This window comes from Cyprinodon tularosa, unplaced genomic scaffold (genome assembly GCF_016077235.1).
Source record: "Cyprinodon tularosa strain WSP-4 unplaced genomic scaffold, ASM1607723v1 ctg1215, whole genome shotgun sequence".
NCBI classification, from domain to species: domain Eukaryota; kingdom Metazoa; phylum Chordata; class Actinopteri; order Cyprinodontiformes; family Cyprinodontidae; genus Cyprinodon; species Cyprinodon tularosa.
The window spans coordinates 1-15,147 of record NW_024038021.1 but is presented as its reverse complement, the minus strand read 5'-3'; the positions used below and the strand labels follow the sequence as shown (position 1 = coordinate 15,147).

General features: G+C 43.3%; 1 protein-coding gene across 1 annotated transcript in view; it reads left to right on the top strand.

Moving 5' to 3' along the window:
- The window catches only part of LOC119777136 (double-stranded RNA-specific editase 1-like), a 53,548-nt gene extending 39,167 nt beyond the window's left edge, over nt 1–14,381 (top strand). The window contains exons 6-12 of the mRNA XM_038275932.1: nt 145–259; nt 1,561–1,729; nt 7,039–7,193; nt 7,269–7,437; nt 7,718–7,899; nt 13,415–13,593; nt 13,687–14,381. Coding sequence (XP_038131860.1) covers nt 145–259; nt 1,561–1,729; nt 7,039–7,193; nt 7,269–7,437; nt 7,718–7,899; nt 13,415–13,593; nt 13,687–13,905 — 1,188 coding nt within the window. The 3' untranslated portion in view covers nt 13,906–14,381. The remainder of the gene's footprint in view (nt 1–144; nt 260–1,560; nt 1,730–7,038; nt 7,194–7,268; nt 7,438–7,717; nt 7,900–13,414; nt 13,594–13,686) is intronic.
- The last annotated feature ends 766 nt before the right edge of the window (nt 14,382–15,147 follow it).

The window sequence follows — 15,147 nt, the reverse complement described above, 5'->3', positions numbered from 1 at the left end:
TCGTTTACACCAGGGTTCGCATCCGAATTCCAGGCAGATGAGCGGAAGGTTTAGCATTTTATTTCACTTTCTGTCGACCTGATGAGACGCTACATGCTAACGGCTCTGATGCTCTGGAAGCTTTGTTTCTGATTCCGTCGCCAGGTTCTGGCCGACGCCGTCTCTCGTTTGGTTATGGAAAAGTTCGGCCAACTCACCAACAACTTCTCCTCTCCGCATGCTCAAAGAAAAGTTTTGGCGGGTGTCGTCATGACAACAGGTAATCCATAGTGTTGTTGTTTTTTTCTCAGCAGGGTTAGGAGAACCTCATTCTGGTGGAGTTGTAAAATAAATTAACAAATTTTTGCAACCAAAGAGACCAAAAGAAATCATCTTGAATCAGATTTTTTTCTCTCTTTATTGGGTATTTAACACGGGGCAAAGGTGCATTCAGACCAAACAAGGTGTGCACGGTGAAGCTAAAGAGAAAATAACGTTAGTAAAGGTAGAGATAAGAAATGCCCTGCAGAGGTCTGTTTTAATTTAGTCTTAGAAGGACCGTTCATCCTCCTTCATCTCCAGCACAGAGCTGGGTCTGTCACTGTCTGCTGCCCAGCATCGGGGCTTTCTCAGGGGGGAAGATCAACCAGGAAGTCCCGCTGATTCACAGCTGCGTCTGGATGAACCAAAGTGCATCTTTTTCCCAAAAACTGATGGTCTCCCCATGGAGATTCAAAAGTTGTTCAGAGATAACAATTTACCAGCAGATGTTAAGGTTCACCTGTGCTTTTATTGTGAAATGCTGACAGGAAATGACATGGGGTTGTCAGGGGTAACGGCAGATCCAAAGCAGAGGGTCTGGGAAGCTGGAGATGAACTAAATATTAAGCAATCATTCCAGGCACTAAATAAGGTCAACATGGCCGCTGTTATATTCAGGAAACGATGTGGTGTCTTCCATAACCAGCGCAGTGCTAACATCTGCTGCGGTGGAGCTGCTCGGCTCAGGGTTGGAGACGTGTGGAGAGTTGAGGACACGGAGGGGACTGGTGTGAAGGGAGTCAAACCAGGTGTAAAACCTGTTTAACTGGGTGTCTCTGTCTCTAGCCCTGCTGCTGGTCCTCTGCCCAAATATGGCAGGTCCCCAATCCCGCCAAAACCACTGCTAGCATTGTTAGCGCCGCTTTCCCCTCCGGAGACCATGGCTGGTTTGCCAAATCGCTTTGAAACCAAATGATAGTCTTTCTCCATAGCTTCTCTAAACTCCTCCCAGGTCTGAGTTTTGCACGTACAAACACGGGTCCAAATGTCCAGGAAGCAGAACACTGTTAATAAGAACTTAAATCCAAAAAGTAATAAAAGAAATGCCAAGAATGTTAACGACAGTAAAGAACCCAGAAACAACTAGAATCCAAACACCTGACCGTAAACATCCACCTCTATCATTTCTGTCAGAAGGAATGGGCCCAGATCCGCCTGTTTATTAGGAAATACATGAAATACATGAATTATTAAAAATGAAATCATTTGAACGTCTTTGTCAACATGTTGTCATCCACGGTTTTCATTTTCCCCATCCAGGAAGTGATGTGAAGGAGGTACAGGTGGTCTGTGTTACCACGGGAACAAAGTGTATCAACGGCGAATACATGAGTGAGGGCGGACTAGCCCTGAATGACTGCCATGCTGAGATTCTAGCTCGCCGCTCCCTCATCAGGTTCCTGTACTCTCAGCTGGAGCTCTTCCTCAGGTGACTGCTGCAGAGTAGAAGAAGAAGAAGAAGCTAAAAATCACGATCCCTGAAGGTACCAGATCTGCTCAGGCTCCTGCTGATGACGTCATCATACAGTAGTAGCCATTCTAAATGTCCCCTTTCCTTCAAGGGTCCTTGGCTGGTCCTTGATTGGTCCTTGGTTGGTCCTTGATTGGTCCTCGGCCAGTCCTTGGCTGATCCTTGATGGCCCTTGACTGGTCCTTGATGGCCCTTGATTGGTCCTTGATGGCCCTGGTTGGTCCTTGGCTGGTCCTTGATGGACCTTGACTGGACCTTGGCTGGTCCTCGGTCAGTCCTTGGCTGATCCTTGATGGCCCTTGGTTGGTCCTTGGTTGGTCCTTAATTGGTCCTTGATTGGTCCTCTGTCAGTCCTTGGCTGACCCCTTGATGGTCCTTGGTTGGTCCTTGATGGCCCTTGACTGGTCCTCAGTCAGTCCTTGGCTGATCCTTGATGGCCCTTGGTTGGTCCTTGGCTGATTCTTGATGGCCCTTGGTTGATCCTTGGCTGGTCCTTGATGGCCCTTGGTTGATCCTTGGCTGGTCCTTGATGGCCCTTGGTTGGTCCTTGATGGCCCTTGGTTGGTCCTTGATCGCCCTTGGTTGGTCCTTGGCTGGTCCTTGATGGCCCTTGGTTGGTCTTTGGCTGGTCCTTGATTGGTCCTTGGCTGGTCCTTGATGGCCCTTGATTGGTCCTTGATGGCCCTGGTTGGTCCTTGGCTGGTCCTTGATGGACCTTGGCTGGTCCTCGGTCAGTCCTTGGCTGGTCCTTGACTGGTCCTTAATGGTCCTTGGTTGGTCCTTGACTGGTCCTTAATGGCCCTTGGTTGGTCCTTGGGTAGTCCTTCGTTGGCCCTTGGCTGGTCCTTGATGACCCTTGGTTGGTCCTTGATGACCCTTGGTTGGTCCTTGGGTAGTCCTTGGTTAGTCCTTGGCTGGTCCTTGATGGCCCTTGGTTGGTCCTTGGGTAGTCCTTGGTTGGCCCTTGGCTGGTCCTTGACTGGTCCTTAATGGTCCTTGGTTGGTCCTTGACTGGTCCTTAATGGCCCTTTGTTGGTCCTTGGGTAGTCCTTCGTTGGCCCTTGGCTGGTCCTTGATGACCCTTGGTTGGTCCTTGATGACCCTTGGTTGGTCCTTGGGTAGTCCTTGGTTGGTCCTTGGCTGGTCCTTGATGGCCCTTGGTTGGTCCTTGGGTAGTCCTTGGTTGGCCCTTGGCTGGTCCTTGATGACCCTTGGTTGGTCCTTGGTTGGTCCTTGATGGCCCTTGGTTGGTCCTTGGGTAGTCCTTGGTTGGCCCTTGGCTGGTCCTTGATGACCCTTGGTTGGTCCTTGATGGCCCTTGGTTGGTCCTTGGGTAGTCCTTGGTTGGCCCTTGGCTGGTCCTTGATGACCCTTGGTTGGTCCTTGGGTAGTCCTTGGTTGGCCCTTGGCTGGTCCTTGATGACCCTTGGCTGGTCCTTGATGGCCCTTGGCTGGTCCTTGATGGCCCTTGGTTGGTCCTTGATGGCCCTTGGCTGGTCCTTGATGACCCTTGGTTGGTCCTTGATGACCCTTGGCTGGTCCTTGATGACCCTTGGTTGGTCCTTGATGACCCTTGGCTGGTCCTTGATGACCCTTGGTTGGTCCTTGATGACCCTTGGTTGGTCCTTGATGACCCTTGGCTGGTCCTTGATGACCCTTGGTTGGTCCTTGATGACCCTTGGTTGGTCCTTGATGACCCTTGGTTGGTCCTTGATGACCCTTGGCTGGTCCTTGATGACCCTTGGTCGGTCCTTGATGACCCTTGGTTGGTCCTTGATGACCCTTGGCTGGTCCTTGATGACCCTTGGTTGGTCCTTGATGACCCTTGGTTGGTCCTTGATGACCCTTGGCTGGTCCTTGATGACCCTTGGCCAGTCCTTGATGACCCTTGGCTGGTCCTTGATGACCCTTGGCTGGTCCTTGATGACCCTTGGTTGGTCCTTGATGACCCTTGGCTGGTCCTTGATGACCCTTGGTTGGTCCTTGATGACCCTTGGCTGGTCCTTGATGAGCCTTGGCTGGTCCTTGATGACCCTTGGTTGGTCCTTGATGACCCTTGGCTGGTCCTTGATGACCCTTGGTTGGTCCTTGATGACCCTTGGTCAGTCCTTGGTTGGTCCTTGATGACCCTTGGTTGGTCCTTGATGACCCTTGGCTGGTCCTTGATGACCCTTGGTTGGTCCTTGATGACCCTTGGCTGGTCCTTGATGACCCTTGGTTGGTCCTTGATGACCCTTGGTTGGTCCTTGATGACCCTTGGTCAGTCCTTGGTCAGTCCTTGGTTGGTCCTTGATGACCCTTGGTTGGTCCTTGATGACCCTTGGCTGGTCCTTGATGACCCTTGGTTGGTCCTTGATGACCCTTGGTCAGTCCTTGGTCAGTCCTTGGTTGGTCCTTGATGACCCTTGGTTGGTCCTTGATGACCCTTGGCTGGTCCTTGATGACCCTTGGTTGGTCCTTGATGACCCTTGGTCAGTCCTTGGTCAGTCCTTGGTTGGTCCTTGATGACCCTTGGTTGGTCCTTGATGACCCTTGGTTGGTCCTTGATGACCCTTGGTCAGTCCTTGGTTGGTCCTTGATGACCCTTGGTTGGTCCTTGATGACCCTTGGCTGGTCCTTGATGACCCTTGGTTGGTCCTTGATGACCCTTGGTCAGTCCTTGGTTGGTCCTTGATGACCCTTGGTTGGTCCTTGATGACCCTTGGCTGGTCCTTGATGACCCTTGGTTGGTCCTTGATGACCCTTGGCTGGTCCTTGATGACCCTTGGTTGGTCCTTGATGACCCTTGGTTGGTCCTTGATGACCCTTGGTCAGTCCTTGGTCAGTCCTTGGTTGGTCCTTGATGACCCTTGGTTGGTCCTTGATGGCCCTTGGCTGGTCCTTGATGACCCTTGGTTGGTCCTTGATGACCCTTGGCTGGTCCTTGATGACCCTTGGTTGGTCCTTGATGACCCTTGGTCAGTCCTTGGTCAGTCCTTGGTTGGTCCTTGATGACCCTTGGTTGGTCCTTGATGACCCTTGGCTGGTCCTTGATGACCGTTGGTTGGTCCTTGATGACCCTTGGTCAGTCCTTGGTCAGTCCTTGGTTGGTCCTTGATGACCCTTGGTTGGTCCTTGATGACCCTTGGTTGGTCCTTGATGACCTTTGGCTGGTCCTTGATGACCCTTGGTTGGTCCTTGATGACCCTTGGCTGGTCCTTGATGACCCTTGGTTGGTCCTTGATGACCCTTGGTTGGTCCTTGATCAGTCCTTGGTTGGTCCTTGATGACCCTTGGTTGGTCCTTGATGACCCTTGGCTGGTCCTTGATGACCCTTGGTTGGTCCTTGATGACCCTTGGTCAGTCCTTGGTCAGTCCTTGGTTGGTCCTTGATGACCCTTGGTTGGTCCTTGATGACCCTTGGCTGGTCCTTGATGACCCTTGGTTGGTCCTTGATGACCCTTGGTCAGTCCTTGGTCAGTCCTTGGTTGGTCCTTGATGACCCTTGGTTGGTCCTTGATGACCCTTGGTCAGACCCTTGGCTGGTCCTTGATGACCCTTGGTTGGTCCTTGATGACCCTTGGCTGGTCCTTGATGACCCTTGGCTGGTCCTTGATGACCCTTGGCTGGTCCTTGATGACCCTTGGTCAGTCCTTGGTCAGTCCTTGGTTGGTCCTTGATGACCCTTGGTTGGTCCTTGATGACCCTTGGCTGGTCCTTGATGACCCTTGGTTGGTCCTTGATGACCCTTGGTCAGTCCTTGGTCAGTCCTTGGTTGGTCCTTGATGACCCTTGGTTGGTCCTTGATGACCCTTGGTTGGTCCTTGATGACCCTTGGTCAGTCCTTGGTCAGTCCTTGGTTGGTCCTTGATGACCCTTGGTTGGTCCTTGATGACCCTTGGTTCTTCCTTGATGACCCTTGGTCAGTCCTTGGTCAGTCCTTGGTTGGTCCTTGATGACCCTTGGTTGGTCCTTGATGACCCTTGGTTGGTCCTTGATGACCCTTGGTCAGTCCTTGGTCAGTCCTTGGTTGGTCCTTGATGACCCTTGGTTGGTCCTTGATGACCCTTGGTCAGCCCTTGGTCAGTCCTTGGTTGGTCCTTGATGACCCTTGGTTGGTCCTTGATGACCCTTGGTCAGTCCTTGGTCAGTCCTTGGTTGGTCCTTGATGACCCTTGGTTGGTCCTTGATGACCCTTGGTTGGTCCTTGATGACCCTTGGTCAGTCCTTGGTCAGTCCTTGGTTGGTCCTTGATGACCCTTGGCTGGTCCTTGATGACCCTTGGTTGGTCCTTGATGACCCTTGGTCAGTCCTTGGTCAGTCCTTGGTTGGTCCTTGGTTGGTCCTTGATGACCCTTGGTTGGTCCTTGATGACCCTTGGTTGGTCCTTGATGACCCTTGGTCAGTCCTTGGTTGGTCCTTGATGACCCTTGGTTGGTCCTTGATGACCCTTGGTTGGTCCTTGATGACCCTTGGTCAGTCCTTGGTCAGTCCTTGGTTGGTCCTTGATGACCCTTGGTTGGTCCTTGATGACCCTTGGTTCTTCCTTGATGACCCTTGGTCAGTCCTTGGTCAGTCCTTGGTTGGTCCTTGATGACCCTTGGTTGGTCCTTGATGACCCTTGGTTGGTCCTTGATGACCCTTGGTCAGTCCTTGGTCAGTCCTTGGTTGGTCCTTGATGACCCTTGGTTGGTCCTTGATGACCCTTGGTCAGCCCTTGGTCAGTCCTTGGTTGGTTGTTTTAAGTCTGGTCTGAAGACCCACTTTTATTCTCTGGCTTCACTGTGTGAGTTTTATGGTTCTATGTGTTGTTTGCTGTTTTAGCTGATTGTTATATTTCATTTTATTTATTGTATTTTCTTATTTTTCTCTTATAAGGTTCTCTGCTGCGGTAAATTGAAGTACACGCAAATCTTAGTTTTGTGTGCGACGCAGCAAAAAAAAGACGGAAAAAAGAAATCGACATCTGAAGCCTCAGGGCTAAGCCCCCGATCTCCTAGAATCCTAGATCCACCTCTGCTAACGCCAAAGATGCTCCCGCCTCATCACATGGACGCCGTTTCATGTTATTATGGTTGTCTGGGCAACAGCAATGTTTTACGTCATTGTGGCGATGGTCAACCGATCATATGGCGTAACGCCACCAGCAGGAAGAGAGCGGATCTGGTACCTACACTCGCCGATTCTCATGGAAGGAATCCGAGTCTTGCTGCCGTATCTGATTATTCCACCCTACGAACCACAGAAGATATGAAGCTAATCATCTCTGATGCTGATTTAATCCTCAGCACCAATGAGGAGGAACAGCACAGCTCCATCTTCACCCGCTGTGAAGACAGACGAGGCTTCAGGCTGAAAGAACAGGTCCAGTTCCACCTGTACATCAGCTCCTCCCCCTGTGGAGACGCCCGCATCTTTTCACCTCACGAAACTGCAGCTGAGGGTGAGGACAGCTTCTCAGCTCCTCGTTCAGAGGTTTTAGCTCGGCGCTCCGTTCTCCTGGTGTCTTTCCTAACAGATCCGAGCGACGGACTCCCTAATAGGAAGGCCCGTGGGCGGCTGAGGACCAAGATCCAGTCCGGTGAAGGAACCGTCCCTGTGGGCTGTGGTAGTACCGCTCAGACATGGGAGGGCGTCCTGCAGGGTGAGAGGCTGCTCACCATGTCCTGCAGTGATAAGATGGCCAGGTACGTGCAGATCAGGACAGGCTAACTGTTGTATAACCATTCTGGGCATGTGGGCTCCTTCAGAATAAGGTATTTTTCATCTGATATTAACTTTAGTCCAAAAGCTAGGGCGCCATTTTCTTTGCAATGCTATCAATATAAAAGTGTTTTTCTCTCAGAATCCAAACAGATGAACAATGAACACCTGATCATCCTGAGCAGAACGTATGGGTGGTTTCAGGACGGCAACCTTTCAGTGAATGTTTTTCAGCTTCTTCTCTGTATTTTGATAAACCCAAAGGTGGAACGTGGTCGGACTCCAAGGCTCTTTGCTGACCTACTTCACGGAGCCCGTCTACTTCTCCAGCATCATCCTGGGCAGCCTGTACCACGCCGACCACCTGTCCAGAGCCATGTACCAGAGGCTGGCTCAGATAGAGCGTCTACCACCATCCTTCACCCTGAACAGGCCTCTGCTCAGCGGTCAGTCTGCAGACTTAGTTCACTGGAAACCTGCTAGCGATATCTGAAGGCACAGAAATGACTTTAATCGCTAAGGTAGAGAAAAAGATCATCCCCACAGCATGATGCTTCCACTACTCCAATTATTCAGGTGGGCTCTGGTCCCTGGGAAACCCTGACCCATGCTGGGTTACGGGAGACCAGTCCTGCTTTAAAGCAGATCCAAGTCCTTATTAAGTCTGGATCCACTTACTTTGCCCTCAGATTATTGTCTATTTATATCAATGACACCAGCAGGCGTTTTCCATTAACGTTCTTTAGACACATTTAGAAGTGTTATGAAATAAAGAGACCAATAAAGTTCTAACATTACAAGAATAGGCGCACAATTTTTCTTGTAAAGTTTTTAGTCTCATAAATGTTCAACTTTTTCCTTAATTTGCATGTTTCTAATCTCATAAATTTCTGTGATTTTACTCGTAAATTTGCGTGTTTATTCTCCTACATTTACTACCATGTTTGTAATCTCGTAAATTTCTGTGATTTTACTCGTAAATTTGCGTGTTTGTTCTGGTACATTTACTACCATGTTAGTAATCTCGTAAATTAGCAAATATTTTCTCGTAAATTTACATCTTTAGTCTTGTAATTTTACTACTTTTTCCTTCTAAATTTGCATGTTTCTAATCTCGTACATTTGCGTGTTTATTCTGGTACATTTACTACCATGTTTGTAATCTCGTAAATTTGCGTGTTTGTTCTGGTACATTTACTACCATGTTAGTAATCTCGTAAATTAGCAAATTTTTTCTCGTAAATTTACATCTTTAGTCTTGTAATTTTACTACTTTTTCCTTCTAAATTTGCATGTTTATTCTGGTACATTTACTACCATGTCTGTAATCTCGTAAATTTGCGTGTTTGTTCTGGTACATTTACTACCATGTTTGTAATCTCGTAAATTGGCGTGTTTTTTCTGGTACATTTACTACCATGTTTGTAATCTCGTAAATTTGCGTGTTTGTTCTGGTACATTTACTACCATGTTTGTAATCTCGTAAATTTCTGTGATTTTACTCGTAAATTTGCGTGTTTATTCTCCTACATTTACTACCATGTTTGTAATCTCGTAAATTTCTGTGATTTTACTCATAAATTTGCGTGTTTGTTCTGGTACATTTACTACCATGTTAGTAATCTCGTAAATTAGCAAATTTTTTCTCGTAAATTTACATCTTTAGTCTTGTAATTTTACTACTTTTTCCTTCTAAATTTGCATGTTTCTAATCTCGTACATTTGCGTGTTTATTCTGGTACATTTACTACCATGTTTGTAATCTCGTAAATTTGCGTGTTTATTCTGGTACATTTACTACCATGTTTGTAATCTTGTAAATTTGCGTGTTTGTTCTGGTACATTTACTACCATGTTAGTAATCTCGTAAATTAGCAAATTTTTTCTCGTAAATTTACGTCTTTAGTCTTGTAATTTTACTACTTTTTCCTTCTAAATTTGCATGTTTCTAATCTCGTACATTTGCGTGTTTATTTTGGTACATTTACTACCATGTTTGTAATCTCGTAAATTTGCGTGTTTATTCTGGTACATTTACTACCATGTTTGTAATCTCGTAAATTTGCGTGTTTGTTCTGGTACATTTACTACCATGTTTGTAATCTCGTAAATTGGCGGGTTTATTCTGGTACATTTACTACCATGTTTGTAATCTCGTAAATTGGCGTGTTTGTTCTGGTACATTTACTACCATGTTTGTAATCTCGTAAATTGGCGTGTTTGTTCTGGTACATTTACTACCGTTTGTAATCTCGTAAATTTGCGTGTTTATTCTGGTACATTTACTACCATGTTTGTAATCTCGTAAATTGGCGTGTTTGTTCTGGTACATTTACTACCATGTTTGTAATCTCGTAAATTTGCGTGTTTGTTCTGGTACATTTACTACCATGTTTGTAATCTCGTAAATTTGCGTGTTTATTCTGGTACATTTACTACCATGTTTGTAATCTCGTAAATTTGCGTGTTTATTCTGGTACATTTACTACCATGTTAGTAATCTCATAAATTTGCGTGTTTATTCTGGTACATTTACTACCATGTTAGTAATCTCGTAAATTTGCAAATTTTTTCTCGTAAATGTACATCTTTAGTCTTGTAATTTTACTACTTTTTCCTTCTAAATTTGCATGTTTCTAATCTCGTAAATTTGGGTGTTTATTCTGGTACATTTACTACCATGTTTGTAATCTCGTAAATTTGCGTGTTTATTCTGGTACATTTACTACCATGTTTGTAATCTCGTAAATTTGCGTGTTTATTCTGGTACATTTACTACCATGTTAGTAATCTCATAAATTTGCGTGTTTATTCTGGTACATTTACTACCATGTTAGTAATCTCGTAAATTTGCAAATTTTTTCTCGTAAATGTACATCTTTAGTCTTGTAATTTTACTACTTTTTCCTTCTAAATTTGCATGTTTCTAATCTCGTAAATTTGCGTGTTTATTCTGGTACATTTACTACCATGTTAGTAATCTCGTAAATTTGCGTGTTTGTTCTGGTACATTTACTACCATGTTAGTAATCTCATAAATTTGCGTGTTTATTCTGGTACATTTACTACCATGTTTGTAATCTCGTAAATTTGCGTGTTTATTCTGGTACATTTACTACCATGTTAGTAATCTCATAAATTTGCGTGTTTATTCTGGTACATTTACTACCATGTTAGTAATCTCGTAAATTTGCTAATTTTTTCTCGTAAATGTACATCTTTAGTCTTGTAATTTTACTACTTTTTCCTTCTAAATTTGCATGTTTCTAATCTCGTAAATTTGCGTGTTTATTCTGGTACATTTACTACCATGTTAGTAATCTCGTAAATTTGCGTGTTTGTTCTGGTACATTTACTACCATGTTAGTAATCTCATAAATTTGCGTGTTTATTCTGGTACATTTACTACCATGTTAGTAATCTCATAAATTTGCGTGTTTATTCTGGTACATTTACTACCATGTTAGTAATCTCGTAAATTTGCAAATTTTTTCTCGTAAATTTACATCTTTAGTCTTGTAATTTTACTACTTTTTCCTTCTAAATTTGCATGTTTCTAATCTCGTACATTTGCGTGTTTATTCTGGTACATTTACTACCATGTTTGTAATCTCGTAAATTTGCGTGTTTATTCTGGTACATTTACTACCATGTTAGTAATCTCGTAAATTAGCAAATATTTTCTCGTAAATTTACATCTTTAGTCTTGTAATTTTACTACTTTTTCCTTCTAAATTTGCATGTTTCTAATCTCGTACATTTGCGTGTTTATTCTGGTACATTTACTACCATGTTTGTAATCTCGTAAATTTGCGTGTTTGTTCTGGTACATTTACTACCATGTTAGTAATCTCGTAAATTAGCAAATTTTTTCTCGTAAATTTACTACCATGTTAGTAATCTCATAAATTTGCGTGTTTATTCTGGTACATTTACTACCATGTTTGTAATCTCGTAAATTTGCGTGTTTATTCTGGTACATTTACTACCATGTTTGTAATCTCGTAAATTTGCGTGTTTGTTCTGGTACATTTACTACCATGTTTGTAATCTCGTAAATTGGCGTGTTTATTCTGGTACATTTACTACCATGTTTGTAATCTCGTAAATTGGCGTGTTTGTTCTGGTACATTTACTACCGTTTGTAATCTCGTAAATTTGCGTGTTTATTCTCCTACATTTACTACCATGTTTGTAATCTCGTAAATTTCTGTGATTTTACTCATAAATTTGCGTGTTTGTTCTGGTACATTTACTACCATGTTAGTAATCTCGTAAATTAGCAAATTTTTTCTCGTAAATTTACATCTTTAGTCTTGTAATTTTACTACTTTTTCCTTCTAAATTTGCATGTTTCTAATCTCGTACATTTGCGTGTTTATTCTGGTACATTTACTACCATGTTTGTAATCTCGTAAATTTGCGTGTTTATTCTGGTACATTTACTACCATGTTTGTAATCTTGTAAATTTGCGTGTTTGTTCTGGTACATTTACTACCATGTTAGTAATCTCGTAAATTAGCAAATTTTTTCTCGTAAATTTACGTCTTTAGTCTTGTAATTTTACTACTTTTTCCTTCTAAATTTGCATGTTTCTAATCTCGTACATTTGCGTGTTTATTTTGGTACATTTACTACCATGTTTGTAATCTCGTAAATTTGCGTGTTTATTCTGGTACATTTACTACCATGTTTGTAATCTCGTAAATTTGCGTGTTTGTTCTGGTACATTTACTACCATGTTTGTAATCTCGTAAATTGGCGGGTTTATTCTGGTACATTTACTACCATGTTTGTAATCTCGTAAATTGGCGTGTTTGTTCTGGTACATTTACTACCATGTTTGTAATCTCGTAAATTGGCGTGTTTGTTCTGGTACATTTACTACCGTTTGTAATCTCGTAAATTTGCGTGTTTATTCTGGTACATTTACTACCATGTTTGTAATCTCGTAAATTGGCGTGTTTGTTCTGGTACATTTACTACCATGTTTGTAATCTCGTAAATTTGCGTGTTTGTTCTGGTACATTTACTACCATGTTTGTAATCTCGTAAATTTGCGTGTTTGTTCTGGTACATTTACTACCATGTTTGTAATCTCGTAAATTTGCGTGTTTGTTCCGGTACATTTACTACCATGTTAGTAATCTCGTAAATTTGCGTGTTTATTCTGGTACATTTACTACCATGTTTGTAATCTCGTAAATTTGCAAATTTTTTCTCGTAAATTTACATCTTTAGTCTTGTAATTTTACTACTTTTTCCTTCTAAATTTGCATGTTTCTAATCTCGTAAATTTGGGTGTTTATTCTGGTACATTTACTACCATGTTTGTAATCTCGTAAATTAGCTATTTTTTTCTTGTAAATTTACATCTTTAGTCTTGCGATTTTGCTACATTTTTCTTTTTAGTCTAATAGGTGTTCAACTTTTTCCTTCTAAATTTGCATGTTTCTAATCTCGTAAATTTCTGTGATTTTACTCGTAAATTTGGGTGTTTATTCTCGTACATTTACTACCATGTTTGTAATCTTGTAAATCTGAACATTTTTTCTCGTAACTTTACATCTCGTCTTGTAATTTTACTACATTTTTCTTCTAAATTTCTGTGCTTAAAATCTCATAAATTTGCTTCTAAATTTGTGTTTTTAGTCTCATGGATTTTAAACTTTTTTTTCCAAAGTCTTCATGTTTATAACATGAATCTGGGAGATTCCCTCCTTTTTTCCTTCTATAAATTCGTAAAGTTCTGCGTTATTTCACCTAAATTTGCGTGTTTGTTTTCATACATCCGCCACTTTGAACTCCAAAGTTGTTTTGGTCTTTGAAAGGCCCTAATGCGCAGACTGTGACCAATACTCTGTGGTTCAGGCAAACTGTAGGTTGGTCTGTCTCAGTGTTTTAGACCCTCAGCTGTACGTGAGACCAACCAGAACCAACCAGACCTTGATGCTCTGCAGGAATTAGCAACACAGAGGCTCGTCAGCCCGGAAAGGCACCGAGCTTCAGTGTGAACTGGACTGTTGGAGACCAAGGTCTGGAGGTGATTAACGGCAACACGGGGAAGGACGACGGAGGTGGACCTTCCAGACTCTGCAAGAAAGCTCTATATGTCCGCTGGATGGACTTACACAGCAAGGTAAAGTCCAGGGAAAGCCAGACGGACCTCTGTGTGAGCAGAACCTGGGAAATGACTGGACAGACTCACATGGTCTCTCTGTGTGTTATACAGCTGAGCTCCACCCTGCGCATCCAAACGCTGAAGCCTGGGAGCTACCATGAGGCCAAGCAGGTGGCGGTGGAGTACCATGAGGCTAAGCAGACCCTCTTCAGAGCCTTCCACAAGGCCGGACTGGGATCCTGGGTCAGCAAACCAGTAGAGCAGGACCAGTTTTCCCTCAGTAACCAATCAGGAGCTGGTCCTCAATCTTTCCCTGGTGATTGGTTATAGACCGGATACTTCACTGTTCACTGTTTTCCATAGAAGATAGAGGCAACAAATCCATCTGATCGACATTTAGGGGCTCGGTTCTCCGCCTTGGATGTTCAGATTCATGTACGCCTCCTCAGCTTGATCGCCTTATTATCATTCACGCCCCTCCTAGATGCATAATAGAGATAGAATGAAGCAGAATGAGGAAAAAGGGGTCCCTATGTCCTCCAGCAGTCTAAGCCTAAAGCAGCAGAACTATAGAGATAGAATGAAGCAGAATGAGGAAAAGGGGTCCCTATGTCCTCCAGCAGTCTAAGCCTAAAGCAGCAGAACTATAGAAATAGTTCAGGATCTATATCAACATATCTCTCTGTATCTCCCCCCATATATATCTATATACATAGATATTCATCTGTCGCATCCTCTCTCTCTGTATATATATATATACACATAGGGAATAAATAAAATATTATTTTGAACCATATGATTACTTATTTAATGAGTATTTTGTGTTTCATAATAATTGAAAAGTCACTCTGCATTTAACCCATCCCCTTGGAGAGCTGCCATTGTCAGACTTAACAGTCCAGGTTCGGTAAACCAGTAGAATCCAGGAATCCGTCCAGAACAGATTAAAGAGAAGACAGGACCAAGTGTTAAAGAAAAATGATTATTTTAGTTTTTAAAACAGTTAATCTTATGGCGTGTGTAAAAGGTATGTTGAACACTTTCATTTTGACTTTCATTTACTATCTGTGTGAATATCAGAATCAAATTGAAATTGTTTGAATGAAAATGTTTTGTTTACTATTAGAAAATTGCTCAGGATATAGGTTTAATGGGGTAATTGAATATGTTAGATTGAATATTATGTTTTATATGTGAGAAAAAGGAATTGTATTTTATGTTCTGTTGATTCTATGTGGTTTAAGGCAGGATTCAATCTTTTGGGGTGGAATGGTGCAAAAGAGCAAGATTGAGCTGTGAAGATAACCTTTCCCTGAACCAAAATACTGAATTTAAGTTTGTTCTTGAGATTTATGGCAGGAAAGGGGCCCTCAACATTCCACATCGATTCTGTTAAACTTTATCTCATGACAGCCAGATGACCTTAGAATCTAGTGGGGGGCCCGGCCGTAAATTAGTTTTTCTGAGTGTCCAAAGTAGCTTCCAATTGGTCAAGCTGGACGACCTTATACTAAAGGGAAGGACTTATCTACATTATAAAATTTTGGGCACAGGGGCAAAAATTCAGATAGC